Raw genomic sequence first — 26106 nt, 5'->3', positions numbered from 1 at the left:
TGTTTTAATTTATGTTTGCTTTTAACATGTTTTTAACTTTTTTATAATATTATTGTTTGGTTTTGTTATATTGTTGCAAACTGTTGTGATTTATCTTTATGAGATAGCAGTATATAATTTTTTTAATAAATAAATATATTGTATTCCATTTTCCCACCACATAGATGTACTCAAAGCACCTGTTTTTTTCTTCTTCCCTGGTTGGCATTTGTCTATCTTGGGAAGCAGTGGAAGACTGCACCTTCAGGGGTGAAGTCAAACTGTTGGAGAGCTGTGGCTATGCAGTCTGATATGGGAGAGACATGTTTTGTTGCAGCTGGGACAGATGAAGGTGTCTAGTTGTGTTGATGCAGGTGTGCCATGGTGTTTCTTCTCTCTGCCCTCCTGCCAGTGGTCGTTCTTCCTCTGGTCTGTGGTGTGGATACACAACCTGACTGATTGTCTCAGGTGCTTGTGGTCATCTGCAAGTGTTTCCCACATGGCAGGGTTAATGCTGCCAGCCTTTATATCACGTTTTTTGACATCTTTGTAACACAGAGTTAGTCTGCCATTGGGGCTGGAGCTTGAAGCCAGCTCTCTGTAGAACACGTCCTTGGGGAGCTTGCCACTTTCCATTCTGTGGACCAAACCAGCATAAATGTTGCTGAGACAGAAAGCAGCTAGCATCACGGAAAGCACATAGTAAACAGTTTGAACCCTCATCACCAAAAGTTACATTACAAAACCTAATGGATGTTCACAGCTTGTGTTCATAACCATGGTTTGCAGGGTTAGCGTTGTAGGTCCAGTTCAATTTAATCCTCTGCATGTTTGTTTAGAAATGCAGCCAGTTACATTCATTGGTACTTTCTTGCAGAAAAATAGGCAAAGGAGTGTAGCCTCATTTTCTCAAGTGCTTTTTTTGGGATGTTGGGGCCCTTCTATTGATGATGTACATGCTTGCTTTGATGTGTTAAAAAGATGTCTGCAAATGCAACATTGTGCGCCTTCAGATGTAAAGTTGAACTGTTGGAGAGCTGTGGCTGTACAGAGTGATACGAGAGAGACATGTTTGGTTGCAGCTGGGTCAGATGAAGGCACCTGGTTCAGATGCACCATGGCATTTCTTCTTTCTGTGCTCCTGCCAGCGGTCATTCCTCCTCTGTCCTCTGGTGTGGATACACAACCTGACTGATTGTCGCCAGGTGCTTGTGGTCATCTGCAAGGGCATCCCACACGGCAGGGTTAATGTTGCCAGCCTTCATGTCATGTTTGCAGACATCTTTGTAACATAGAGCTGGTCTGCCACCGGGTCTGGTGTCTGAAGCCAGCACCCCATAGAGCATGACCTTGGGGATCATGCCCTCTTCCATTCTGGGACATGACCAAGTCAGTGTAGGCGTTGCTGACACAGGAGTGCAAACATGCTGGGAATGTGGGCTTGGGAGAGCATGTCTTTGTTTGACACTCTGTCCTGTCATGTCATGCCCAAAATCTTCCTGACACAGCACATGTGGAAGGCATTGAGGTGTCATTACTAGTCTTAGTACCATAAAGCAGTGTGTTCGACATGCAAGCCTGGTAGATCTTTATTTTTGCATTGGTCGTTAATGTCACCCTCTCCCAGACCCTTTTGGAGAAGCAAGCCATTGCTGTAGCTGCCTTGCCAGTATGCTTGTCCAGCTCAGTGTCGATGGAGAGGTTGCTGGTTATGGTGGAGCTCAGGTAGACAAAATCATCTACCATCTCAAGCATGTGGTCACTAGTGCTGATGCATGGCATGCTGGCGACATCCTGACTGAGGATGTTGGTAACGCTGAACTCCATGCAGGATTGTGCAGAATAGTTTCTGAGACACCGTAGAGCTTCCTTGCAGTGCACTGTCAAGGCCACGTCATCTGCAAACAACATCTCTCGGATAAGACACTTCTGTCTTGGTGTGGAGATATGCCAGTTTGGACAGACCCCTGTCACTCCTTGAATGGATGTACACACCGCCTTAAGTTGAGTTGAAGGCATGTGAGAGCACCAGGGAGAAGAATATGCTAAAGAGAGTTTGGGCAAGATCACAGCCCTGCTTCACACCATTCTTTATCGGGAAAGCATCTGAGCATCATACAGTACTGAGTCATCATACTGGGCGGTGCCGTGCATCTCGTGGAAGGACACCATAATCTTGTGGCGCTTAGGTGGGCATCCTTTCTTATTGAGCAGCGTGAAGAGTGCTTTTCGGCTGATGAGGTCGGAGCCAGGCGACGTTAACCCTACGACGAGAACTACAGCATTGGAGTCAATCAGTCAGGTTGGGTACTCACAGTAGTGACCAGAGGAGGAATGACTGCTGGGAGGAGTACACCTGCATAGTACAATGAGAAGATCGGTCCCTCTATTCAAACACTTGTTATACAAAAAAAGGACTTATCCAAACATGAGGAAATAGTACCCAATCCTCACTGTACACACTGCACATTCAGATATCCAAACAGCTGGACCTGCGTGCAGTACTGTAAACAAATAAGCAGCTTTAAAGAAGCCTTGCTCTTTTGTGTTACTGGTCAGCAACAGCCATTTGGCCAGAAACCATGGCAGGTGGAATAGGGAGATCAGACAAATAAGAAAGCATTCCCCACCCCCCTTGTTTCCTTTTGCAAGGTTTCAGAGGATTTTCCTTGTTTTTTCATCAGTTTGGGATAAAACATATGTGGTCAGGAACTCATTAGAAATCTTCCCATAGGAATCAATGGAAATCATCAGGCTCCATGTGCAAATGCTTGCCTAACAAACAATTTCCTGAAAACACCTTGTGTTCGGATAGGAAGACCTGCTTGTACGTCATTCAATAGAAATGGTTGTCAGGGATAGGAACTATTACTTGAACTAATTACTTGAAAATTATTTTGGATATATTATCTAAATTTAATCTTCTGCATTGGGGGATATTTTATGTGTGTATTATGTTCTTAATGCTGCAAACTAATAAAATAAATATATTTTAAGTGTTATACTTTTAAATGTAATCCAGGAATGCCATATTTTGCAGTATAGTTCATGGGGTTGAAAATGAATTTGCACAAATTTAGGATTTATTTTTCATTACTAACAGTTCACTCCTAACCATGTCTGTTCAGAACTAAGTCCTACTAAAATCATTGGAGCATATTCTCAGCTAAGTGGGTTAGGACTTTAGCCTAAGATAGGCATGGGTGTTGTAGTCCTGTTTTGCTGCATGGTGCCACTCTCTCCCCTCCCATTTCATTTGATATAAATTGAGCAAACAATTGAGTCTTAGCTCAAATTCATGGTGGTAAATAGCTACTAGTGAGTATTTATTTATTTGTAATAATTTCTTACCTGTCCTTCACCATAAGGTCCCAGGGCAGGTTACAGTAGAATATACAATTATAAAAAATATACAAACAGATAAAACCATTACGATTATGAAACAAGTAACGCTGTTCAAAATAGAACAGAAAAGTAATTGAATGCACAATTGATTTTCAAATGACCTCTTACTAGTACAAAAGACACGTGTTGCTTTAAGGCATTATTATGTTTGGCAAATGCTGATGGCAACACCATTTTGCAGGGCAGGTGGATCTAAATTACTGAATCCTGCCTTTTTAATCAAACTTGGCAAATAAATGATCAACCAAAGATAATTTATAGTGAGGTTTTTCATTTGCACTACTTTCAAGAGCAACAGAAAACTGGTTATTGAATAATTAAAATGTACTGTGGTCATATCTGACTAGATATAGTATTTCTATCTGTTGCTACTGTATTTTCAGTCATTAGATTACAGGCATGGAGCTTTGTTTTGTGCACCATCTAAAGCAGGGCTGGTGAAACCTTGGGCCCATTGGCCTCTACTCAGCCCTTCAGCAGCCCTCTTTTTGCAACTGTTCAGCTGTGCCCACAGCCCTGTTCTGTGATTTGATGGCGGTTTGGTTGGCATCCCATGTAAATACCATGAAGATCTATTCGAATCTGTACCTTGGATGCCTGTTTTTGTGGATCTGTGATTATTCCTTTGGATCACTGTAAGATCACTTGGTGAAATATATGAATGCTAGGCAGTTCAAACACAAACTGCAGAATGGCAATTTATGTAAAAACCTATGCTGTTGCCTGCGTTCTGGTCTTACTTCTTTTCTTACAGCAGAAGGCAATGCAAGTTATTTTAGCTGTACTGATTTTGCACAGAATCATCCTGAATTTCTTATTTATTTATAGGTGGATAATTTGTATGTCTCCTTCCTTTTTTCTTTTCTAATTGCAGCACTAGGCTTCATACTGGATGCCTTCTGTTGTGATTTTCTGAGTCTGTAGATAATTATCTTGAAGAAAGCAGGGTATAGAAGGCATTAGGTTGCGAAGATTTCTCACTATTACCTGACAATCCTATAATTGTGGCAATCTGACCGTCAATGTATGCCAATATAACTTAATCAGGATTCTGTGCACTATCAGCACAAAAAAACAGCAGAACAACCCTGATCCCCACACCTGGTGTGCCCATGGAAACACTGTCAACTCCCACCAATCACAGATTGGCATGCCAGGGATATCCCCGTGTCAGCCAGGTGTGAAAGGAGCCAATCTAATGCCTGCTGATGCAGAAACAGCACCATGATATCACTACTCTGCACCACAATCTGCTGCACAGAGTGTACCTTGCATAGTAGCAACCACTTGTTTTTATTTTGATTACGGTATGTGTTTTGTGTTCTGATTTTGTTCTGTGAGCTGCTCTGAGACCTCCAGAGTGTATATAAATTCAATTAACAACCACCATCACCACTCTATGGGTTGGAGGCAACAGGGATCCTGGCATACATGGAGTTTGAAATTTAAGGTGCATCACCTCTTCTGTTGCAGTACAGGTGTTGGGAGTGAGGTCTACAAGAGCATGGGATTTGTTGTAAATCTGCTCTTCCCTCTGGCATACCCACACTACCACTTTGTGGTAAGGATATACTTGATTCTCATGACAGAACATCAGGGCTGGGACTGGCAGATGTATCTCATAGTATGGCAGTGTAGGAGGACTTTAGTAAACCCTAAAGCTACCCAGCTGTTGTATCTAGGGCATATGAATGTGCTCTTAAAGATGTCAAATTCTGGAATAGTCGCCTTCAGGGAATTATGCATTTGTCTGGATCATCATTGGTTTCTAGGCAAGGTTGGATGCACTTACAAAATATGTATGAGTTTAAAATTATGGCCTATTTGTGGAAAAATCAGTCTAGCCTTGACATCTAAAGTTTTACTTGTGCCATTTCTCTTCAAACAACTTGAATGGTTTTTGCTTTGTATTCATAATACAAGAACCAGCTGATACACTCCTTGCGCATGTACCTGGCAGGTTATTTTCATTGTTTGCTAAGTGTTTTTGGAATGATAGTCTACATGCTTTTGTCATTGCAAACAAACTGTACCACCATTCTGTCTCCTGCACTATGGTTTGTGCTCCTGACTAAGTGCTGTGATCAGAAAGAGGTGGCTCCAGATTTGACTGTAAAGAATTTTGTGTCACGTTTGGAGGATTCATTTGATGAACAGGGCTCTGCCACAAGACTTCTTTAGTCTTTAAGGTGCCACGGGATTCTATTTTTGTTGTTAGAACAAACTCTGGAGTTTCTGGTTTTGAGACGTTTGTGGTTGTAGCCCAATGTCTGTACCAGTGTGGGATACTGAGTTGCATCAAATATAGGTGAGACTTAGCAAGTCTGCTTGTCAGGCCCATTTCTCTTCTCTGACAAGCAAGGAACCATGCAGCCACATTCACACTATACTGTACATTTAAAGTGCTATGATACAACTTAACACGGCTTCCACCACAGATTTTGGGAACTTTGAGAACAAGTTTCTTTCTAAATTGGTAAAGGTAAAGGCCCCCTGACTGTTAAGTCCAGTCGCGAACGACTCTGAGGTTGCGGCGCTCATCTTGCTTTACTGGCTGAGGGAGCCGACGTTTGTCCGCAGACAGTTTTTCCGGGTCATGTGGCCAGCATGGCGAACCAGAGCAGCGCACGGAAATACCATTTACCTTCCCGCCGGAGGGGTACCTATTTATCTACTTGCACTTTGACATGCTTTTGAAGTGCTAGGTTGGCAGGAGCTGGGACTAAGCAACGGGAGCTCACCCCAATGTGGGGATTTGAACTGCCGACCTTCTGATCAGCAGGCCCAAAGCTCAGTGGTTTAGACCACAGTGCCACCCGCGTCCCACACTAAGTTGTTAGGAGGTCCCTATTTCCCTCACAGAGTTACACTTTCCAGAGTTCCCTGTGAAGAAGGATTGATCGTTAAAGCCACTCTGGAAATTATAGCTCTGGGAGGTATAATTGGCTTCCTAACAACTCTCATCACCCTTAACAAAACCCAACTCCCATAATTCTTTGGAGGAGAAGTGTGTCATGGTGTGAATGTGGCCTGAATCCTTTTAAATGTTTTGAGATATCCAAGTCTCTTACTTCGTCACCTTCTTCCTTTCCTATTTTTATCATTTAAGGAAATACAATATCCGTTTATTCATAAGCTGTTAAAATATAATACATTGCTTATTATCTGTTGCCTGCAGAAGGTCATCTGCAGGCTGGAGATTCTAGAGGGATGTAAGGTACTTCCTGTTTGGTGATTGTAGCTTCTGCCTTTTCTTCCTTTCTCAAAGAAAAAAAATTAAGCATGAAATGAAGTTTGAAAGTTCAGACCTAGTAAGATGTAAACATACTTACAGTTGGTGGGGGGAGTGGGGTGGAGAACCTTTGAAAACTCAAAATTCCTTGCTTTTTTACTGCAACAATACAGCAAGAAGTGATTGCTTCATTTACATAAGAGACAAATGCAAAACTTGATTGGTGTGTATCATTCAAAGTACACCATACTTTAGCTAACATTTATTCAGTTCTATAATGAACACAGAGGAGAGATGGAGTGACCCATTGCCCTGCTGGCAGCCTGCTTACTCTGCACAGAGTTCTGTGTTGCCTATGGATGCCAGGTGAGTATTTACATTGGGTGGAGAAACTTTTCAGGTGCAGACCAGATTCTTATTTCCCCATCCCTGCCATGCCAATTTTTACAGGTGGGCAGGGTTGCTCACTTGTTAGATGCTGCCATTTGTAAATTTTGGTTCGTCCAAACAAGTTAGATCAGAAGCCACGTTTCAATACCGGCATAGTGTTTGGCTGAGTGAAAGTCATGGCGTGGAAGATGACAAATGCATATTGAGGACATATGCTTTTATATTCTCTCCCCTCAATATTACATTGAGACAAGTTTTGTCAATCTGGGAGGACAGAAATAAAAAAAGACATTTTAAGAAGGATATTGACATGCTGGAATGTGTGCAGAAGAGGGTGACCAAGATGGTAAAGGGTCTGGAAACCAAGCCTTATGAGGAATAGTGGAAGGAACTGGGTATGTTTAGCCTGAAAAAGAGGAGACTGAGAGGAGAAATAAGAGCCATCTTCCAACATCTCAAGCGCTGTCACATGGAAGATGGAGTAAGATTGTTTTCTGCTTCTCTGGAGGGTAGGACCCGAACCAATGGCTTCAAGTTATAAGAAAGGAGATTCAGACTAAACATTAGGAAGAACTTTCTAACAATAAGAGCTGTTTGACCGTGGAACAAATTTATTAGATATATGAACCACAGAGAAGCGGCAATGCACCAACATGGTATTTGAGTCCAGTGAGACATTATTTCTGCTGCATTTCCTGAATCCTGTGAAAAGAAATAGAAATTAGATGGGGCAATGCCTGTTGTTTTATAATTTTATTGGTCAAAATTTTGGGTGCATGGCCCAGATAGAAAGCATATTTCATGCAAAGGGTGAAGCCTGTAAAAATGAGTGAAGACGATCAGTTTATGTTTTAATCCATTTTAAGTGCTTAGGCTGTGTTCATCTACTTGGAAGGAAGCCTTTTTGAATGAGTGGCACTTACTTTTCAGTACATATGTTTAGAACTGCACTGTTAAAATATCTTTCAAACTCTTATTTGTGAATTTTCTTTCAATAAACTATCCAGTAATGATTCAGTAATCTCAGTGGAAAAATAAAGCAACAAGATGAAATAAATATTATTTGTAACATAGCCTTTGAAAAATAGCTGTCTTCAACTCAGAATGGGTTTTTGCTCCTGAACATTATCTTTATGTATTGGGGCTGAGGAATCCTGAACTTTTCGCAGGTGCACTACCTGTATGTTAGCAGCAAGCCTTCCAGATCCTATGTCAGCTTAGCTTGAGATAGGAGGGGGGAAATACTTTAAAACACATGCACTTAACAAAATGGTGAACAATCAGACACCCATGTCTGATTGAATTATTATTAGTAACACAATACAGTGGTACCTTGCAAGACGAATGCCTCGCAAGACGAAAGAGTTTTCCGTTTTTTGAGTCGTTCCGCAAGACGAATTTCCCTATGGGCTTGCTTCGCAAGACGAAACGTCTTGCGAGTTCTTGCGAGTTTGTTTCCTTTTTCTTAAAGCCGCTAAGCCATTAATAGCCGCTAAGCCGTTAATAGCCGCTAATAGCCGCTAAGCCGCTAATAGCCGTGCTTCGCAAGACGAAAAAACCGCAAGACGAAGAGACTCGCGGAACGGATTAATTTCGTCTTGCGAGGCACCACTGTAGTAGGATTTCTAATCCTTACTTCACCATAAAGTCCAAAGGTGGGGTTGCAGCAATATGAAAATATAATATTAAAATGAGTTAAAACAATTTACAACCATAAGAATAGGGTCGGTCCATATATATATTCCTTCAAAGGCCAGGGCAAAGAGGTGCATCTTCATCTCTGCCACAGGCTGCCAATCAGGGACTGTCAGCAATGGTACCCATTTGCCATACAGACACAGAGGCATCCAGTGATATCAGGGTATTTATCCAGAACAGCCTTCTGCATCACAGTATACACAGTGATGCCAGAGCACACCCACTCAAGCAGCCACCATGGCTCTCTCCATAGGGTGGGAGGATGGGAAGCAGGAGTTTGGAGTTTGGCTGCTTCTGCCTGGGTGGGACGTAATTTGCACTCGCATTTTGCATGATTGGCACAGGACTAGTTGGATGTTGTGTTATGATCCACCAGGGGAGAGTCTTAGGTTGTTCAAGTATCCCTTTTTTGCACACTTTGGCCTGTTTTTAGGGCCAGGAGCTCAGCTCAGTAAAGACATCAGATTTTAATAATAAGGAAATGGGTTTTGGTGGATTTCCAGAGTTCACATTCTGCATCAACTTGTTAGGAACAGCTTTATCAGGCCAAAATGTGTGTGAGGTTGTTTTGGCAGGGGATGGGGCAGAAAGGAAGTACTATTTGATCCTTTGCTTCAAGCCATAAAATGCTTTTTGCTAGCCCTGTATAGTAGGAACATCAGGCACCAGATAAAATTACTTGGGGATCAGATAAAGCTGATGAGCCACCAGTTGACTGCTTCTGTTTTTGACATATAAAAATGTTATTAAAATTGGTTTCCTATTATTTGCTGTTTTTTAGTTTGTGGGCGGCAGCTCAGGATAACAATATAATCTCTGAATCTTAAATGTGGGAGAAATCCCTTTGGTGTGCAGCTGGAGGAGCACTTGAATTGCAGAGCAAAGGGTGGGAGGGAAGGATATCTAGATGCTGCCTTTCTGACTGCTCATTGTGTTTCCCCTTTTTATCTTAAGTGCTGCAGCCTGTTTAAGTCAAAAGGGAGGCAGAGAAAGAGGCACATGGAAACTCATGCTGCTGTTATGCCAGTCTTAGAACAGATCTGTTTTTGTTTTGCTAGCTGTGCTGAGGAGAAGCATGGAAAGCATGCTTTGTTGCTTTCTAATCTAGAACCATGGGTTCAGGTACACTGTGTGTTGGTGGCAGATAGGTGTTTCCTCATTTTATCAGCCTTAAGGATGAGCAAAGTAATGTTATCTTTGGAGAGCAAGGATGGAATGGTGGGAGGAAGGAGAAGGGCAACCAGAGATGGATGATGGGCGAGGGTCTCCCTCAAACTCATTCACAGTTTTGTATGAAAGCATTCAAGGTATTTCTCTAGGGTTTTGTGTCCTTTTAGCACTGTATTTGTATTTGTTGTTGTTGTTATTGTTTAGTCGTTTAGTCGTGTCCGACTCTTCGTGACCCCATGGACCAGACATGCCAGGCACTTCTGTCCTCCACTGCCTCCCGCAGTTTGGTCAAACTCATGCTAGTAGCTTTAAGAACACCATCCAACCATCTCGCCCTCTGTCGTCCCCTTCTCCTTGTGCCCTCCATCTTTCCCAGCATCAGGGTCTTTTCCAGGGAGTCCTCTCTTCTCATGAGGTGGCCAAAGTATTGTATTTTTTAATCCCTCCTTATTATAAAATTGTGATGATTGACACATGGTTAATCAAAAAATACACTGCTCCAAGTATGCCTTCCTTTAGTTTTTGAGCTCTGTACACCACTGGAACTATTATAGGGGTTGGGGACAAAGCGGACCTGCTGGTCTTTCTGCTGACGAGCCAGACCCTTAGGAGCGTATTTGATTCTGCCAGCTTCCTTGTCATAGTTCTATTAAAAAATGGAATTGGCCCAGCAAAATTCAGGACCATGGAAGTGGGGAGGGAATAAAGCCAGATAACATGGGGTTTGAGTTAAGTTATAAATGTAGCATTTCACTTCTTTGTAATATGGTGCTGTTTAACAGTACTATGTAATGTGTAAGGTTGGTTGTGCTGTTTTAAATCATGCTCTGAGTGATTTATGTTTTTGTATAATTGATGGATTTGGGTTAAAGAAGATTTGGATTTGGCTATTTCTTTTGTTTCTAGTAGTTAATTAAGATGACTATTAGAATTTTACGCACAAGTGTAAAGGCGGTCTTGTTGACCCATTAAGGCATTTACATTCCCTTTTTCTACCAATGTAGTACAGTGCTCTATTCTTTGACAGGTCTGAATCACGTGGGTGATTTTTACTGCAACAGCAGCACCATCTTCTGGCTACAAATGATATATATTTGAACCCCCCTTTTGTTTCCCTTTACAGTCAAGTGATACCTTGTTTGTCAAACGCCTTGTGACTTGAACGTTTTGGCTCCTGAACACCGCAAACCCGGAAGTGAGTGTTGCTGTTTGCAAATGTTATTTGGAACCCGAACATCTGATGGGGCTTCTGATTGAGTGCAGGAAGCTCCTGCAGCCAATCAGAAGCTGCTCCTTGGTTTTCGAACATTTTCGGAAGTTGAATGGACTTCTGGAACGGATTCCGTTCGAGAGCCAAGGTATGATTGTACTTTTTATGATTCTTAAAAAACCTCCAAGCTTTGTAGAGGAGAGCAGAATGAACAAAATAAGGAGTCAGTTGCCATCTTTAAAACTAACAAATTTAGTATGGCATAAACTTTTGTGGACCGTCTATTTCATTAGGTGCATGAATTGGCATGTTAGGTACACACCTCACTGTAGAGACAAATGTAAGCTCCTTTGCCAGCTGCGGACAACTTCATGCATCTTACGGTGGATTCTAGTCCACAAAAGCTTCTGCTATAACAAAAGATCCTCCTCCTTTTTTGTTGCAACAATCTAACATGTCTGCCCCTCTGGAAACCAGAGTGTTTGTTGGGCAAGAGAATGTGTCTGTCTCTCTTCTCGGAAATATGGGTGATAAAGTTAATGGAGAAGCAGGCAGGCCCACAGGATTCTCAACCTGCACAAACAAGCTTGCTCTTGGTTTTGTTTTTTGGGGGGATGGGATGGTAATTTGTATTGAATAGTGTTCTACTGAGAGACAAAGACAAGACGGAGAGATGCGTAATTGGTTGCATATGTTTTGCTTTCTTTATCCGTCCATTTCCCCTTACAGGTAATACAGTATTGGCCCGAAAAAAAGCTTCACTTTTTCTCCAAATACTTAAAATAAAGTCCAGTTATGTTTACATGACACTGTTGACACTCCACCTTAAGAACTGCTGACTTGGAAATAAAAACCCCATACTTTCTCTCCCTCTACCCACCCAGTTTCTTTGTTCAACATATGGCTTGATAAAGAGTCCTGGAAAACTGGAATTTGCTCACAATTTTGTGATATTTTGATGGGTCCTAATAAAAATATATTGAAGGTAGTATGATAATCTTGGATACAAAGCTAGTATACCAGGAAAAAGTGCTCTAGCTCAGCCTTTTCTCTGCTATGGTAGCTTCCTGTATGCAGGAAATATTTGTGTATGGAAGCATACAGTGGTACCTCAGGTTAAGTACTTAATTCGTTCCGGAGGTCCATTCTTAACCTGAAACTGTTCTTAACCTGAAGCACTACTTTAGCTAATGGGGCCTCCTGCTGTGGCTGCACCGCCGCCACACTATTTCTGTTCTCATCCTGAAGCAAAGTTCTTAACCTGAAGCACTATTTCTGGGTTAGCGGAGTCTGTAACCTGAAACGTATGTAACCTGAAGCGTATGTAACCCGAGGTACCACTGTATTCAATGATGTAAGAATGAAGTGGTGCAACTCAGGTTTGTCGTGTCTGTGAGATCTGAGCTGTGGGTTCCACAAGAGAAGGGAAGATGATGCACCCGAGTCTTCATTAAAGAGGATGCATGCCTCCTTTTTAGTCTAATGCAGGGCAGGCTACAAATTGTGGTGTTGGGACACAGTTTCTGTAATAAAAGAACCGCTCTTCCATTATCCAGCAGCAACAGACTAGAGATCATAGAACTCTTCTCCCCCCCCCCCGCCATACCTATCATGCTACCAAATACCTGCTTCTAAAGAATAAATACTTAAGTAATGCATTATCACGAAAGTAATCTAGGGTAATCTAGGGTTGCCATATTTCGGAAAGTGAAAATCTGGACAGAAAAGTTTGATGCTTTTTTGGCCAAAGTTGTTGGCAAAAATAACACTGCTGCCATGGGCTGCCATACGTCCGGATTTTCCTGGACTGTAATGGTTCTAGGGGTTGCTCGTGCGTAAGCCTGTGCCAACACCTGGCTGGGTTGGCTAAGTGAACCTTTTCTGTCCGGACAGCCACTCACCCGTGGCTGTCTCAATCGCTGGCAGAATCCGTCAGTGGGTGTTTCTTAAACTTCTTCCAGCAAAGAAGTTCTTTGACGCCCAGTCTCCTCCTACTCTCCCTGCGCGGAAGCCTTCTGCGCAAGGAGGGCGTAGGCAGCGGAGGACCCTTCCTTTCCCCCTTGTCCCCGGCAAGGAGTCATGTGACCGCCTCTCTGATTCCCCCATCTGCCCCCCTTCTCCACTGGAGCTAAGCTGATTCCCTTCCCCAGAAAATGGGCTGCCTCTCCCAATCCCGGGACGCTCTCTGGGATCCCTCTGGAGCTTGCTCTCTCACTCCGGCACTGATGACAGTTCCCCGACATGGACCTTTCGTCGATTTCCAACCAGACACTGCTTGCGGTTGCAGTATTCCGGATATGTCCAGATGTATGGCAACCCTATATAATCACACAAATTTGACTGTGCCTCTTTCATTCATTCAACTTGTGTTGCATTCTCCTTTAGATTCTAAAAATATTGTATTTCTTCCTAGGTTGAAGACCTGTGTGGGCATTTATACTCAGAGAAGGTAAGCAACCATTAGGACAGGTAAGAACTTCTTTAAATGATGATAAGATTCTACAGTAGTTTCTCCTTTCCCAGCAGTGAGTTTGCACTCCTGGTAGATAGGTTTGGAAACCAGATTTGGCATCATTACTGACAGTTTCTAGGGTTAGTCTTGTGTTGTTTTATTATGTTATGTGTCCCTGTCAGTAGGCAGAATAACTTATCATGTATACATGGATTCTGGTCTCACCAAGCAACCATTTTGAGGAATCACACCTACAAACAGGGATTGGGAATAAATTGGATTCAGTTTACATTTAAAGGCAAACTTACAAAATCCACACTTTCTGAAACAAAAAACAAACCAAAACTCAGCCCAGCTTTGAAAAGGGCACTTCTCTGAATTTTTCAGTGCAGCTCTCCAGCCAAGCAATGTGTACAAAATGTATATATTAGGGTAACTTGTGCATATATTAGTGAAAATAATATACCGAAACACATTGTATTAGGGAAAATTGCTTTGCAAAAATGTGTATTGTAAGAGAAATTCACGAGGAGAGGACTATCAGTGGCTACTAGGCGGGATGGCTATTCTCTGCCTCCACAGTTGGAGGCAGCAGTGCTTCTGAATACCAGTTGCTGGAAAGGAGGACGTGGAGAGGGCTGCTTTTGCGCTCATGTTCTGCTCGCTGGTTTCCCACAGGCATCTCATTGGCCACTCTGAGAACAGGATGCTAGACGAGGTGGGCCATTGGCTAGTCTTGTCTTCTTAAATCTACACTAAAATGCTGATGAATTTTCATGAGGATTTCATCACCCCCCCCAAAAAAAAAGAAATTGCAGACTGTTGTGGAACTGAAATTAAGATTGGAAAAACTAGAAACTAAGAGAAACAGAAATTGACACGTTCATCCATCCTTAGTTCCAGAATCCTATGCTAGTTTCATGTAGTCATCAGGTAGCCTGTCAACCAGAAGACCCTGACTTTCCTGGAAGTGTTCCATGCTGGATTTTCATGGAGAGAAAATGACAATAATGAGATTTATAAAATAGCAGAATATGAGTTGCCGGTCATGCCATTGTTCATTAACTATTGTGTAATGGTGTAATAATAATAATAATAATTTATTATTTATACCCCGCCCATCTGGCTGGGTTTCCCCAGCCACTCTGGGCGGCTTCCAAAAGAATATTAAAATACTATGATACATTAAACATTAAAAGCTTCCCTAAACAGGGCTGCCTTCAGATGTCCTCTAAAAGTCTGGTAGTTGTTGTTCTCTTTGACATCTGGTGGGAGGGCGTTCCACAGGGAGGGCGCCACTACTGAGAAGGCCCTCTGCCTGGTTCCCTGTAACTTGGCTTCTCGCAGTGAGGGAACCGCCAGAAGGCCCTCGGTGCTGGACCTCAGTGTCCGGGTAGAACGATGGAGGTGGAGACGCTCCTTCAGGTATACTGGACCGAGGCCGTTTAGGGCTTTAAAGGTCAGCACCAACACTTTGAATTGTGCTCGGAAACGTACTGGGAGCCAATGTAGGTCTTTCAAGACCGGTGTTATATGGTCTCGGCGGCCGTTCTCAGTCACCAGTCTGGCTGCTGCATTCTGGATTAGTTGTAGTTTCCGGGTCACCTTCAAAGGTAGCCCCACGTAGAGCGCATTGCAGTAGTCCAAGCGGGAGATAACCAGAGCATGCACCACTCTGGCGAGGCAGTCCGCGGGCAGATAGGGTCTCAGCCTACGTACCAGATGGAGCTGGTACACAGCTGCCCTGGACACAGATTTAACATGTGCCTCCATGGACAGCTGTGAGTCCAAAATGACTCCCAGGCTGCGCACCTGGTCCTTCAGGGGCACGGTTACCCCATTCAGGACCAGGGAATGCCCCACACCTGCCCGCCTCCTGTCCCCCAGAAACAGTACTTCTGTCTTGTCAGGATTCAATCTCAATCTGTTTGCCGCCATCCATCCTCCAACCGCCTCCAGACACTCACACAGGACTGTCACCGCCTTCACTGTAGCAAATATTATTATTATTTAACTATGCCAAATAGCTTTGTGACTCTTCAAGGGGTATCTATACCAAAACATACATGAGAAATCCTCCTTCTACTTTAAGGACACATTATGCTTTTTATATTGATAAAAATGCTTTTTTTAGTGATTTCTATTTAAATAGGCGTAGGATTGCATTCAACTAAGTTTTACTCAGAATAGATGCATTGAAATGAGTGAACATGACTAATTTAGGCCCATTAATTTCATTTTGTCTACTCTAAGTAAATGAATACCACCCATAAATTTTTAAAGAGTACTGTGCATATTTTGTTTACTTAATGTTTGACATATCTTTATAGAGCTCAGTGCTGTCATTTATCATCTAGCACGGTGTTTTTAAAATCCATTTAAGGTTGCCTTGGCATGCTGAGGCTCATGGTTAGCTATAAATAAGACTCATGAATCTGTTATGTTGGGATGTAAAATGTGGTGACCTCATAGATGGAAAAGGCAACAGAAATCATAATCACTAAGCAATTCAATCATTTTAACAACAATATAACTTTTGATGCAATTAGACACTGGAACTGCAATTACCTCAACTAATTACCTAGGTTCCTGCCAACCTAGCAGTTCGAAAGCACGAAGTGCAAGTAGATACCGTATTTTTCGCTCTATAACACGCACCCGACCATAACACGCACATAGTTTTTAGAGGAGGAAAATCTGTAGGCATGCCACCCGTAGGCATTCCCTCCATAACACGCACAGACATTTCTCCTTACTTTTTAGGAGGAAAAAAATGAGTGTTATGGTGCAAAAAATACGGTAAATAGGTACCGCTCCAGCGGGAAGGTAAATGGCGTTTCTGTTCGCTGCTCTGGTTTGCCAGAAGCGGCTTAGTCATGCTGGCCACATGACCTGGAAGCTGTACGCCGGCTCCCTCGGCCAGTAAAGCGAGATGAGTGCCGCAACCCCAGAGTCGGGCACGACTGGACCTAATGGTCAGGGGTCCCTTTACCTTTAACTAGCATAGGTAGTACAGTGGTGCCTCGCAAGACGAAAAGAATCCGTTCTGTGATTCTCTTCGTCTAGCAGTTTTTTTGTCTTGCGAAGCAAGCCCATTGAAGGATTAGCGCTATTAGCGGCTTTTAGCGGCTTATCTGCTGATCGGATCAGCTGATAAGCGGCTTAGTGGCTTAGAAAAAGGGGGGGAAGGGAAAAAAACCAGCAGGAACTCGCAAGACATTGTCGTCTTGCGAAGCAAGCCCATAGGGAATTCGTTTTGCGAAGCACCTCCAAAATGGAAAACTCTTTCGTCTAGCGAGTTTTCCGTCTTGCGAGGCATTCGTCTTGCGGGGCACCACTGTATAAGAAAATATATTTTGAAAGTGTAAGGGGTAAGCTACAGAAGAGCTTTCGACTGTAAAGATAAATAATGTTTTACTCATGTTGCCCCCTAGACACTCAGGGTTGCTATTCTTAAGCAGAAACGATTCTGAGCACAGTTTGAATGTGAGGCTGCAGAATTAGGTCAATAGTCAGACAGGCAGAAAAAGTTTTATCTGCTCCCTTGGCAACAAAATTAAATCACTTTCTTTGCAACATGTATTCATACATATAAAGTTGACTTTATGCTGAGACATCATATAAGTGACTCTGTCCATAGGATACTAAGTGTGGTAAAAATTTGTCAGCATTCAAAAACCTCTGCAGCACTTATTTCACTGGACATCCTTAGATCACTTTGAATGGACCTACATTCAAATCTGTGAGGCTTGACTGTCTCTTTAAAGCCTATTGCAGTAGAGTTTAATAGTTTGCACAGCAATAGAGCAGGGAATAAGGCTGTTAAGCCTATTTGGAATCCTATCTGGACCTGGGATTTGCTACCCTTCCTCTCCCCTTTTCACTAATAATCAGACCAGTCTTTTACTTGAGCATAAAAAGATTTACTTTTTTCAATGCAGTGTGAAATATAGACACAGGAACAGTACATCTTAAAGCAAAATACAGAAATTTGCATGAGGATGCTTTATGTGTGTGCAGAGCAGACACCCCTGTCCTTCCAGACTGGGAGTCTACTACTTGAAAAAGGCAAACTGACCTTTTTATTTCTCCCCCTGCCTTTATGTGATTCCAAGCCTATCTCTTCTGTGTATCAAGCTATGTATGCTTTGCAATAACCTCTGCGAATGGACTGTTTTTCTTTAGCCGCACTTTATTGAAAATACAATAAAAATACTGTTCTAAACAACCAAGGATAGGCATAGTTGGTATCTTGCCGCATATGACAAGAAAGTACCCAGTATGGATGTGATATATTGCTAATTGTCTTTAATGCATGTATTTTTCAACATCAGATAATGATCGGGAGATTCAGAGATTCAAAAGTCACACATTTGGCAGCAGTGGCCAAATTAGGAAGTGGCCAAGAATTAGGAAAGCAGGCAGTGTAGCTCTGGGCTGATCATGCAATCTGCTTGGTATAGTGTAGGAGTTGCTAACCTGTGGCCTGTGGGCTATATCTGTCCACCCAAATGTGATTTTGTGCCCCCCCTTCCCCTGTTGTCTTTATTTATTTATTTAAATGATGCTTCCATTGTTGTGGTGTGTGTGTGTACACACACACACACAGTGGTACCTCGGGTTAAGTACTTAATTCGTTCCGGAGGTCTGTACTTAACCTGAAAGTGTTCTTAACCTGAAGCACCACTTTAGCTAATGGGGCCTCCTGCTGCCGCCATGCCGCCCGAGCACGATTTCTGTTCTCATCCTGAAGCAAAGTTCTTAACCTGAAGCACTATTTCTGGGTTAGCAGAGTCTGTAACCTGAAGCGTATGTAACCCGAGGTACCACTGTATATGACAGTTCCAGTGCATCCCCTTTTAGAAGGCAGCTAACAGCCATTCTTGCCACCCCCACTTCAGCCTCCAGAAAGCTGGCTGTGGTTCATTGTGGCCTTGGCCTGGAGATGGTTAGCTGCCCCTTCCTTATTGGTTATAATCTTCCACCAGAAATCTCTGAGTTCAAATCCCCACTCAGTCAGTTTCTACCTCAGAGCTTTTATTAGGATAAAAATGGGGAAATCTCATGTAGAAAAAACCCTACCCCTTGTTTTTAAGAAAGTGTGGGATACATAATATATTCTTCAAGCTGGATAAAAACAGGTCAGATGTAAATTGGAAAATTAGCTACTTTGGTCTAATTCTCAGACATCTTAATCACGCAAGCTGAAACATTCAAAATATACAGATAACCAAGATTCCACATTTTGTCTTCCAGAAGGAAACTCTACACCAGTCTAGAGGCTGAAGAACTTTTTCACAATGGACAAAGATGATGAAGAGAATATGAGTAAGATGTTCATGTTATACAGTGCTAAACCCATTACTGTTTCTGCAGCTGCTTAGTGCTTGCCCTTTTCAAGTCAGTCACCTTTTGCTTCTAATCCCGCCTGACATTCAGAGGAGTTCCCTACTTTTATTCTATGGAAAGAATTATGTTATAATAATTTGTACAGTCCTGGAAAAAGAATACTGAATTACCACTGAAATTAATAAGTTTTAAATGCTTCATGTGCTTAGGAGCTGTTGTCTTCAATGGGTGTGCAGGCCCAACGGTATGCATGTTTACTCAGAACTAAGCCCCACTAAGTTAAGCCCAAGGTGGTAGTCCTAGACACAGTTTCCTGAGAGTAAGCCTAACTGTATTTGATGTGGTTTACTTTTGAATAGATGTGCATAGTCTTGCTTAAATTTCTGTGGTCACTGAGTCACACCTTTTTATTTTATTGTTGACCTTCCTAACTTTCATCCTCCGTTCCTTTAAGTCAGTTTTCACATTAAAATGCAGTTTCTAGAATATCTAAGAATATTGGCTATAGGACTGATGTCATAGCAGATCTTCACTACCGTTAGAATACATGTTCCTGGGTAATGTGCATTGATACCTGGTTCATGCTTACCTACCACAGCAGACAAGGTAGCAATTTTTCATGGATGCATATGTGAATTTCCTTCCAAAAGTATAAGGGTTAATGATCCCTTCTTATCTGCCTTTACTACTAAGTGCTAAAGTATTTGTGCTCAATGCCTGGGCATGTCATTAAAATGTGCACCCGCAGTGGTTTTGTGAAACCAGCCAGACTTCAGTAACACCATATTTTCAGTATCATTTGGGATCACGAGGTGGGTTTTTATACCCCTTTGGTTTTTTGGCTGGTTTTAGCCATTTTAAAGACCATAGCACTTTTCAACAGCTGTGATTAATGTCATGATTGTTTCTCTCTTTTTATTCTGGGAACATTTTAGCTAGCATTTTCCTTCTTGTGGAAGTATGGCATAGTTGCAACCATAGGTCAGGCACCTCCCTTGCTTCTGATGTATATCAGCCTTCCAGGTTGGAGAAGGCTGATACAGATGAGCATATGTGAAAAAGAAGGAAAGCATGTTTAACACATGGCTTGGTTTGCCCAGTTGTTGATAGACCAATATTCTCACATAGTGTATAATACTCCTTTTGATTTGTTGACTGTACGGGTTTCTGAACACACTCAAGTACTGTGCTCCCATGTTGCTTTGATGTTTGAGATGTGTTACTGGGCTAAAGTGGATGGGAGATTGGGAGGGGAGTTCCCTACTTCTGAGAAGACTCCATATGTCAGTAGGACTCCCACAAGCCCTGGCTTAGGCGACAAGCAGGTAGTGGCAATTAACATGAGTGTGTGCCTGTTGCCAGTGAGCTACCCTACTTGGTGGCACTGGAGCAGGGTGTCAGCATTTTATCATATATGCACTTCATTCATCTGATGAAGTGGACTGCCCTCCACGAAAGGTCATGCCATAATAAATTGGTTGATCCTTAAGGTGCCACAAGACTCATTGTTTTGTCTGCAAGAGACTAACAGGACAACCTCTCCGGAAATTGTATACCTCTTTCTGCCACCAACAAATGTTGCATAATTGTTTATACCATAGCAATCCTGTCTCCACCATGCCATTTTTGACTTTCTGAAAAAGTCAAATCTCCAGCCTGAGTCTTTCTCTTGGGGGGATAATTCCCCTTTTTGCATTTTATTTGTCTGTACAATACAAGAGAGAGCAAAAATATACTGATGAAGATCCAGAGAACCACACAATTAATTCTATAAACCCAGGGAGTTTGCGGCCTGTGCAGTGTACACATGGTACACTGAAGTGAAGAGAACAATTCTGCGATTCTATGATTAAATGCTAACTGATCTAAATATAAAAGTAAAAAATCTTGCTAGCCATTGCCGCTCAATAGCTCTTCGCATTTTGGTCATTGAATACATAAAGAATCACATCTTTGTATGATTGAAGACTGTGGATGATGTGTGTGCTATGCATATTGCTCTTGAGTTGATGAAATGAGAAATACCAAAAGTATTTCCCACACTTTGTGTTTTTAAAATGACTATCTTCATTTATATGACATTTTCATAGACTGCTCCTGATTAATTCAGTACCACATTTTGCAAATCACTTGTCTTCTATTTAAGGATCTAAAGGCCCAAACAATAACTCATAAAGAAAGAGGAAGTGTGTAGGATGGGATGTACCCCAAAAAACCCACATGAACTGTTTGAAAACATCATACAGTTATGCTGTCATTTTAGTGATTTGACACTAGAGCTCTGGCAATTAATTTTGCCCTGCTTGCAAATCAAACGGCCAAAAATTCACAAAAGCTCCTTTTTGGAAAGAAAGTGTGCGGCTAAGCATTTTTGAAAGCCTCAGCACTTAATAAGAAAGAAAAGAAGGAGCAGTGGACTTAAAAAAACTGAAACCTATAATGTTTGAATTTACAGTTTTCAAATGGAAGTTTATGCTTAATTGGAAAATGATTTTCAAGAGCAAATATTTCAACAGGCTGGGTATTTATGTTCCTTAGCTTCTTTCAAGGACTAGCCCTTTTTCCGAATGTTCTGTCTTCATCATTTCAGGACTGGTTAACGAAAAGCCTGCATCTTGAACAATCTATTTTATAAATTTCTCTAAGGAACTGAATTGCTTGATAATCTGGTTCCGATCATGTATACTTGAAGGGGGAGGTTACTTGCAAATGTGTGTCTCTAGGATCATCACCTTACATAGCAGTCTTAAATTTATTCCCTCAAGGTGGAATAAATCTGCATGTCTGATCTGCTGCTATTGCTATGTTGCAAATAATATCAACCGTGTGCTTAATAGCATTTTGTGCAGATGTAACTGCTCTGAAAAGGCTATGTCTGTACACATATAAAATTTTCTATTTGAGGTAAAATCTAAGATATAACAGAACGTGTTTCAAAGGAAATAGTTCTTAAAAATTTGAAAAACTATTGATTCCTTTCATTTTATTTGCCACTATTTTACATTTATTTCTTCTCTTTTTAACCTGTATGTTTCTATCCACTCTCTTTTATTTTTCTGTTATTTTGAGCACCGAAAGGAGTAACTTATCGAGCTTTTGCTGGAGGATGTTATAAATGAAAATTTAATAACTGTTCCATCAACTTTGTCAACTGGGTGAAGTGGTGTCTGTGTGCTTTTAATTGTAGGATTTAACACAAATTTAAATATACTTTCCAGAGCAGCAAATTTTGAATCTTAATCATGCCTCCTCAATGGTGTGAATATATTATAGGCATCTGAGATTGGGTGGGGTTCTTCGGCAAAGTAGAATTTATTTTATGTTTAATTGTATTGCTTCATGTTTGGCATATTTAAAGAAGCTTGCCATTTGTAACAAAGTGTTTAGAAAATTGAATTTCTGTATTACTACCAAGGCATCAGTGTTTAAAAGTATTATGTCCATCTAATGTAATGTTCAGATAAGTATTTTAATATAGTCAAATAAGTTTACTGCCCCAATAACCTTTTTTTTTACATTCTGAATATACAGCTCTTGAAAAGTTTTATGTTTAATACAGGCAACTCCCGACTGACACGCAATCGCTCACACATGCACGGAGCCCAACCCGGAAGTGACCCTAGAACGTCACTAAAAGGGTGGAATGAGGACGGGGCAGGGACAGAACGCTTTACGCGGGCCCCGCCGACATGCGCAGGGATCTGGAATGTAGCCCCGCGCAAAATGAAGATTGCCTGTATTTATGATAAGGTGCCTAGTTGGTTAGTAGGACAGTTGGAATTCTAGTCTTTTAGAATTTGAAGTTTACATATTCCATCTACCTGCTTCAAAGTAGTGTCTTGTTTATTTATTTAGTAGCTTTATATGTGACTGTGGCTGAGCAGCAGTTTGTAACAGTAGGGGGTTCCAATAGGAAATGGCATATAATTGCTGATGAACAAGGTATGAGAGTTTGTTTTCTGGGGGGTGGGGTGGATTCCAATAATTGATTATTGCAGTGGGCTTGGGCCCAACTTTGGTGGTGAAGGGAGGCCCCCCTCCACTGCCGAAGCAATCATGGGGTGGGAGAATTGAGCTGAGAGAAAAGTATCCTCTCCTACCAGTGACATGAAAGACATGTCTGTGTGCATCCTTCTACAGCACCTTTGTGTCATGGGGTTGGGGTGGAGGCTGGGGTTTTTAAAGACCCTATTTTACTCTTCCATCCCCGCAGGTTTGTACCTTCAGATGGATGCTGAAAGCTACAAATAGATAGATCTATCTTATCTTTAAGTCCACTACAAAATCTCTAATTGGAACACCTTTGCACATTACATGACAGTGAGATTATAACAGAGAACTCCACTACATATGTTGGGATTTGTGTTTAGAAATGTAAATGTCATAAATACTATTTACTTAGAATATGTTTACCTGCTACATGGTAGTGGGTTTATAAGAAAGATGCCCGCTGTATATTCAGGGATATGAATTTAAGGGTGTTTCAGTGACCTGCCTCAAACATCCACCCAGCACATGAGGCTGTTCCAGCACGCCACTGTCTTCTGGTCTGCCCTCTGGCAGCTGCACATTCAGAATCAAGGTGAAGGGACTTCCACGCATGCAGGTGTCAAATGCCTATGAGCACTCAGTGTCAGGGACTTGGCTTTCTGCCATGTTCTTGCTCCCTCAATATCTTTAGAGAACATGTTCACCCAGTTTGCCTTCCGCATATTCACTGCATTCAGATGTAACGTTTCACCATGGAGCACTCTGCGCATGGGCAGGGAGGAGGACTTTGGGAGCCTTTACTTTCAGTTTCCCTTACTCCGCTAACCACAGACAGGGCTATGGTGCACATAATGCTAAACCATGCTTTAGCCCTAGGTGCACAAATTGGAATGCGTCTGAGCTTCCTTCTCCTCTTGCATGGCTGGCAGAAGGACTTGGCAGCGTCTATTTTCAAAATATCCTGGTTTAGACCGTAGTTTAAAACGAGTTCTGATTAGTTCAGGCATAGGCAAACTTGGCCCTCCAGATATTTTTGGCCTACAACTCCCATGATCCCTAGCTAGCAGGACCAGTGGTCAGGGATGATGGGAATTGTAGTCCCAAAACATCTGGAGGGCCGAGTTTGCCTATGGCTGGATTAGTTAAACAAGCCTGGTTCTTAACCTGTGATTTGAAGTTTCTGGTTTAGAAACTTCATTCTTTAGTGTCACCTGTAAACCAGCCCTTTGTTTAAACAGCGATCCTGCATTCAGCTTACTTCTGGAGTTGTCTGCTCTGGAGCACCCGTGTAACATGACTACCACATAAAGCACAAAGCAGGTTTTACTGTATAAGTCAATAACTTGAATGTTTGCAGGCAAGAAATAGTATACTCTCCTTTTCTCAAAGGAAGAGGGATCTTCCTCAATATACAGATGAGCAGGTGCCTGATATTACCTGCATAGATAATCTTAAGTGATTGCCCTGTGGATTCTGATGTTTGAGGTTAATTGGATATTAAATGAATGTAAATTGGGGTTACAACATTTTGGCAGTTACTGGCTCATTTATTTTTGTTTTAGAATTAGGGAGGGTAATTTAACATATAAATACTAATAGGTGTTTTGGTGCAGAATTAAAACTTTTTATCAGCATATGCCAATATCAGATGTCTGAATATTTACTCAGTGTATGTTTCTGAGTTGCCTATTACACCTAATAAAGATATTACTATTTGAGCACACATCACTTAACCAGTTGCAAAGATAGATAAAGGAATCTGTAAATTTTACATTTACAAGGTCCTGCAACGAAGGCATTGTAAGTTACTCTTTCTGGGCACCACAGGTTCAGGCAGCATTGATGTTAAAGAGAACCGCAACATGGACAACATTTCACCTAAAGATGGGAGTGTGCAAGGCGCCGGAGAGGGGAACCAGCTCTCCAATGGTGGTGGCGCTGGCAGCAGGAAACGACCCTTGGAAGAGGGAAGCAATGGCCACGCCAAGTTCCGCACAAAGAAAAGGAAGAAAACACCAGGGCCGGTCTTGCCCAAAAATGCTCTCATGCAGCTGAATGAAATCAAGCCTGGCTTGCAATACAAGCTTCTCTCCCAAACAGGACCCGTTCATGCCCCTATTTTTGTGATGGCAGTAGAGGTTAATGGGCAGCTGTTTGAAGGCTCCGGCCCTACAAAAAAGAAAGCCAAGCTCCATGCAGCTGAGAAGGCCCTAAGGTCCTTTGTTCAGTTTCCAAATGCTTCCGAAGCACATCTTGCCATGGGAAGAACTCTTTCCGTAAATACGGACTTCACCTCTGATCAGGCAGATTTCCCAGATACCCTCTTCAATGGCTTTGAAAACCCCGCCCAGTCTGATCTTTCCTTTTATCTGGATTCCAACGGAGATGGTTCCTTTAGCTCCAGTGCAGACTATAATTTGTCATCTTCTGCGGCCTGTAGCCTTGTACAGTCGTCTCTCCCTACTCCATCACCATACCCCTCAACAAGTGGGAAGAATCCAGTCATGATACTGAATGAACTTCGACCAGGCTTAAAGTATGAATTTCTCTCAGAAAGTGGAGAGAGTCACGCTAAGAATTTTGTAATGGCTGTGTCAGTGGATGGCCAAACGTTTGAAGGATCTGGAAGAAACAAAAAACTTGCAAAAGCACGGGCTGCTCAGTCAGCTCTTGCATCCTTGTTTAACATGCAGTTGGATCAAACACCATCTCACCAACCTATTCCTAGTGAAGGACTTCAGTTACACCTGCCTCAGGTGAGAAAACATTTCCCTTTATGTGTTAGAATGGGCTAATGAGTTAATTAAAAAATACTGAAGTTACAACCTTTCGTTTTAACAGTGCTTAAATAGGTTTTTGTTGTATTTGGGTTCCTTCAGTGTGTTATTTCTGGCAGCGGTACAAAATATCCAGTTATACTGCTAATTCTCTTATGTTTGATGCTGTGAATGGGCAGAATATTTTATACTTCCTGAGAAATTAAGTTAACCTAATGTATGATTTGACTGAATGAGCAGGTGAAGCAGAATGCAGTATACATGAACTGCACATCATTGCAATGTCACGAACTGTAGCATTTCCCTGGCATTATAAGGTGATGTATTTCCAATGCAGCAGGGCTGTTTTGCTGATGAGCCACCATTGCCTTGTATAATAGCAATGTGCAGCTCTGCAGAAAGGAGTTTCTGCTACACAGAACTGGATATACAGAGGCAAGGATTGGTGTGACTT

At 42.0% G+C, this 26106-nt stretch overlaps 1 protein-coding gene and 1 long non-coding RNA gene across 6 annotated transcripts in view; both read left to right on the top strand.

The window, feature by feature from the left end:
* ADARB1 (adenosine deaminase RNA specific B1) overlaps positions 1–26106 on the top strand; it is a 62619-nt gene that overhangs the window by 3214 nt on the left and 33299 nt on the right. For 4 of the 5 annotated variants that reach the window (XR_014001623.1, XM_081167682.1, XM_081167679.1 and 1 more), the window contains exons 2-5: positions 10998–11069; positions 13498–13553; positions 18811–18864; positions 24703–25631. Coding sequence is in view for 4 of the 5 variants with exons in the window: in XM_081167682.1 (XP_081023808.1) it covers positions 18837–18864; positions 24703–25631 (957 nt within the window). In the remaining variant the exon portion in view is untranslated. The remainder of the gene's footprint in view (positions 1–10997; positions 11070–13497; positions 13554–18810; positions 18865–24702; positions 25632–26106) is intronic. The other variant, XM_081167681.1, reaches the window with a different exon arrangement.
* LOC308582324 lies at positions 21011–22461 on the top strand. Its single transcript, XR_014005626.1, has 2 exons — positions 21011–21040; positions 21080–22461. It is a non-coding gene; the product is annotated as an uncharacterized lncRNA (long non-coding RNA).

Source organism: Podarcis bocagei (genome assembly GCF_964188305.1).
Source record: "Podarcis bocagei genome assembly, chromosome: 1".
Taxonomy (NCBI): domain Eukaryota; kingdom Metazoa; phylum Chordata; class Lepidosauria; order Squamata; family Lacertidae; genus Podarcis; species Podarcis bocagei.
The sequence above is the reverse complement of the archived record's forward strand: the minus strand, read 5'-3'. Positions and strand labels throughout refer to the sequence as shown.